This window comes from Crinia signifera, chromosome 4 (genome assembly GCF_055691185.1).
Source record: "Crinia signifera chromosome 4, ASM5569118v1, whole genome shotgun sequence".
Taxonomy (NCBI): Eukaryota; Metazoa; Chordata; class Amphibia; order Anura; family Myobatrachidae; genus Crinia; species Crinia signifera.
This window is the reverse complement of record NC_139220.1, coordinates 12,613,902-12,618,719: the sequence shown is the minus strand read 5'-3', so window position 1 is coordinate 12,618,719 and position 4,818 is coordinate 12,613,902. Positions and strand designations below refer to the sequence as shown.

Here is a 4,818-nt window from a genome sequence, read left to right as displayed (position 1 = left end):
CAATCAGCGCAGCAGTGATCTCCGGCTCCCCCCAACTACCCCCGCCTGTGGGCCATCTGCAGGAGGGACAGCGGACAGTCTACAAACAGCACGACTGTCCCACTGTAATCGTGACAGTTGGGAGGTATGGTACTTGTCAGACTGAAATGTACAATGCACCATGTTGAGTGGGTAACTAATGGCTAGGACATACGCAGTCTGCCCCTGTAATCTGTCCTACTTTATAACAACACATAATTATTCAGCTGAGGAATCCGCTGCATACAAGGAGGCGGAGAAATGCGTTTTGGAGCCCGCTTATAGCCCGGTTTACCAGCTACCCGTCATTTGGAATCCAAAATCTCTTTGTGGACTTTGCAAACTATATGGTGGACACCTACTCCTGGAGCCTGTTTCCTATTGTACGGAGTAAGCAGCACTACCTGTAAAAGGAATAACACAGAGCTCAGATAAAGGAGACGGTGCCTGTATGGACTTCCACTTCAGGAGAACAAATACACTTACACGGAACTGGAAAATATTGCTCAATGAAAGCCTATGAAATATTGTCTCATTATAGAATTAATACAGGCAAACAAGCCTCATAGCCAGCCCATGCCTTTTGTGTTATATGTTGTATGTCTTGTGTGTCCTTTTTTGAGAGTAATTATTCATGTAATGCGCATTTTATTGTGATACAGGTTGAGTATCCCTTATCCAAAATGCTCGGGACCAGGAGAATTTTGGATAACGGATTATTCCGTATTTCGGAATATTTTAATATTTCAATGATGTATTTTGAAGTATCTTGCATTTATGCTGTATAAACACATAATATACACACAAATATATTTTATTACCACATAAAATACACACAAATATATTTTATTTGTTCAAAAAACAAGGTTTCAAAACGTGAAACAAAATGTGTGTACTATCTCAGCACTGAATTTGAATGTCAAGCAATCATTGTCTTGCACATATATAGTGCCAGTTACATATCATGTCCCCAGTGATGCTGTTACAAATGTCCCCAGTGAGTTTTTAGCAAAAAAATATTTTTTTTTCACTTCTGGAATGTCTGGTTTTCGGAATAATTCGGATAACGGATATTCGGATACGGGATACTCGACCTGTATATATAATTTTTATATTAAAAGAAGGATTCATTCTAATTATTGTCTCACTATCATCTGTATATTGAGTGGAGCAGCGACACCTGGTGGTGATATTAATTATCTTCACATACCATTTTCTGTTCTATATACGGAGGTATACATTCCCTCCGTCTGAGTGGCGGCAGCTCTACCCAATTAACTAAAGAATCTGATCCCCCTGATAAGAACCAGCGCTACTGTGTGACCTAGTCACTCCCCCCCCCCTTTTGTGTCCCTGTAATCTAACCTACTTTATAAAAATACATAATTAAAACATAAATAGAAATGTCAAAGTTCACGGCTTTTTATACAATTTTAATAAAATTAAAATTGCCAATGATCAAATTGCCCTCGCACACACATAAGACTCTCCACTAGCCTCCAAACTTTCACCTCTTCAGGCAAGCCTATAATATAATATAAATGAGTGCACTGTAAATGTCTATATCAATTTATTAAAGATAAAAAGCACAATTAAAATTGAACAAATAAAAGAATACAATACTAATTAATAACAAATATCATACTTGTCTAGGTAAAACAAAGTGGCATCATGCATATATGTATAGATATAGGTACCCCCAATGTTCTTACCCACTTGAGTCATGTGTATTGGTTAAATCGTGGGGAGTCTCTGGCAGATAACAAATGTAAGTCCTGAATTCCAGTTGGCCAACTGACATTTATTTCCAGGTAATTGGATGGTAATAAGATGTAACAGCAGTTGTAGTAAGTAGCCAATGTCCCGATTGGACAGCAGATTGTACCGCAGGATGGAGATCGATGGTATGGGCAGATGGGACAGACAGGAGGAAGGTTGGTAGCAGGCAAAGTGTCTTGGTTGCTACCACCGGCGTAGCCCTGTTGGAGTGAGAGCCGGCGCCGGGAGCAATCTCCGTCGCGTTAAACAGGTGGTCAGTCGCTACCACCGGCGTGATGAGAGTCGACGCCAGGGACTAACCTCTGCAGGATGTAATTACCTTCCAACCCATAACTGCGTGACGGGTGACTTGGTCCGGTTCCCTATGAGTGATCAGGCGCTTGCAAGCGTCACACGGGTCCCGCTGTAAGATGTTTTAGAGATCTCCTTGATGTAAGGGAGAGTGTGCGCGCCGGACGCACGGTTCTCTCAACTGTCCCGGTGTCTCCAGGGTAATGGGGTTTGAAAAAGCACTTGAGCCAGCAATTGAATGGACAGGTAGATAAAAATAGATTATTTTAGCCCCACTTGACGCGTTTCTCCGTCCAGGTATAATGACGGTTTCCTCAGAAGACTATACGCCTATAATATATAAGTACCACACGCATAACCCTCTGAGGCACTTATGTATTACTGTATATAGCTTCTCTTCTGGACTTGTAACTCGGTGGGACTGCTACAGTATGTTATTACTGGTGCCGGTACTTGTGTTTCCCTCCTATTTCCCTATAGATTGTAAGCTTGTAGCAGGGCCCTCTAACCTCCAAAGTGATCCATGCTTTATTTCTAAGCGATCTAGTGCAAAACGCATGAAGCACAAAACGTACCGCGTCTGGGCACCTCCACATCACACCGTGTGTATGCTCCTTAATAGGCTGAGTCAGAGGCTGGGACATCCCAGAGATACATATTTATCATGGCAGCTATAAGCACACTAACATGGTAACACATCCAATACACTGGTCACCTGGTTACACAGGGGAGGAGCTCAGCTGTAGCCCCACCCATTACATTATATTGGCTAAATGTTCCTCTAATCAGATTCCACATCATCAGTCTCTGGGTAGATTACTTATGGTAATTTCTCCCAGCTCCTGACTCCCCCAGATATAGTTATACACCCTCTCCCTACCCATTATGCAGCATGGAGGGGCTCAGTGAGGGCGGCAGTGTAGGTGTGTAAGTGTCTGATGGGGTCACACAGAGAATAAAAGGAGATCTGTCCTGCCTCATAATCCAGGTATATCCTCACTCTGTCACAGGGGATATTGTCAGGTAACTGGATCTCTGTACTATCATGTAGCACTAAGTACTGATTATACCTCCTCCTACACAGACACCAGGACTTGTTATTATATCCAATGTATGACTGATGTCCTCTCCTGTCTATACTGGGATAACACATCCCCACCCTCCAGTACTCTGACTTACTGACATTCACCTCCCAGTAATGTCGCCCTGAGGAGAATCCCCTGGTGCTTATTACCTGACTATACTGAAATCTATCTGGTGTTACTGGGTGTCTCTGGTTTATATGTGACATGGATGCAGATTTCCTGTCACCTGATATCTGTATATTGTTACCAGCTGTGGTTACATCCAGTAATAGGTCTGTAGGTTCCTGCACATAGATCCCTGTATTTATCCCTGTTATTATAGCAGATAATGTGCGTAATGTCCCTGAGAGGGATCCCACATCCAGACCTCCTGCACCACAGACCTGGTTATTATATCTCTCTGTGTCCTCAGTGTCACACAAGTCCCCTGTGTCCGGTTCCTGTAAGACAATCACTGGGTCAGACATGTTACACAGCTCCTCAATGTGACGCATCTTCCCGGACAGCTCGTCCTTCTTTATTTCCAGCTGCCGGATCAGATCAGAGACTGAAAGTGAAACGCGCTGTTCCTGCCTGGAGATCTCACTCAGGACTCTCTTCTCCAGGTCTTCCAGCTGTCTCCTGATGTCTCTAAACAGGGCAGTGACTGTCTCTGTTACACCTGCTGCTTTTCCCTGATCCTCTCTCCTGCGCTCCTGCAGTCTCTGGACTCTTTTCTCAGTCTCCGCTCTCTTTGTGGTCAGTTTCTGCAGAACATTCCTCAGCTTCTCCTTCTTCTTTTCAGAGGCCTCACCCAACATCTCCACCATATGTCCCCGATGTTCTCCAGCCAAACTGCAGGACACACAGATACAGGCAGCATCCTCAGTGCAGTAATACTCCAGGACCTTCTTATGGACGGAGCTTTTCCTGTTCCCCAGGGCAGTGGTGGTGTCACATAAGACGTGTTCTGCTGACTTGCTGTGTACTCTCAGGTGTTTATCACACAAAGAAGCCTCACAATGCAGACAGGACTTAGCAGCAGGTACAGGAGAGTCCACACAGTAAGTGCAGCAGATCCCGGTCTCCTCCTGATCTGGCCGAGCAGACAGGAACCTCCCCACTATGTTACACAGTGTTATGTTCCTCTGCAGTGCAGGACGCTCCTGACACTCTGCTCTGCAGTCAGGACAGCTATAAACTCCAGCCCCCTCCTGTGTATCCAGCACACGATCAATACAGACCCGGCAGAAGTTGTGGCCACATCTCAGGGTTACAGGATCTGTATAAATGCTCAGGCAGATGGAACAGTCCAGCTCCTGTCTCAGATCAGCAGCAGATGCCATCGTTGCAACAGGAAGGAGGAATGAAAGTGAAAGTCTCTGACACTCAGATACCAGTGAGGTCACATTCTGCACAAGGGGAGGGGGAGCTGCCACTCAGATTACAGCTACAGGCTCAGTTACACTAGAGCAGGCAGCAAACTATGGCCCTCCAGCTGTTGTGAAGCTACAAGTCCCATCATGCATTGCCACAGTTTCATGCTGGGATAGTTTCATCCTGGGATAGTTTCACAACAGCTGGAGGGGCCGTAGTTTGGACAAGACTGCACTAGAGAACACAGGGTGTGATACAACTCCAATTTTCACATTACCCAGTGATATTT

The 4,818-nt window shown here is 44.8% G+C and overlaps 1 protein-coding gene across 1 annotated transcript; it reads right to left on the bottom strand.

Annotated features, from left to right (window-relative positions):
* Window positions 1–994: 994 nt before the first annotated feature.
* On the bottom strand, window positions 995–4,587 carry LOC146073728 (E3 ubiquitin/ISG15 ligase TRIM25-like). The gene has a single exon (XM_083181126.1). It carries the CDS (start codon window positions 4,496–4,498, stop codon window positions 2,972–2,974), a length of 1,527 nt encoding a protein of 508 aa, XP_083037252.1. The 5' UTR covers window positions 4,499–4,587; the 3' UTR covers window positions 995–2,971.
* Between the last annotated feature and the right edge of the window lie 231 nt (window positions 4,588–4,818).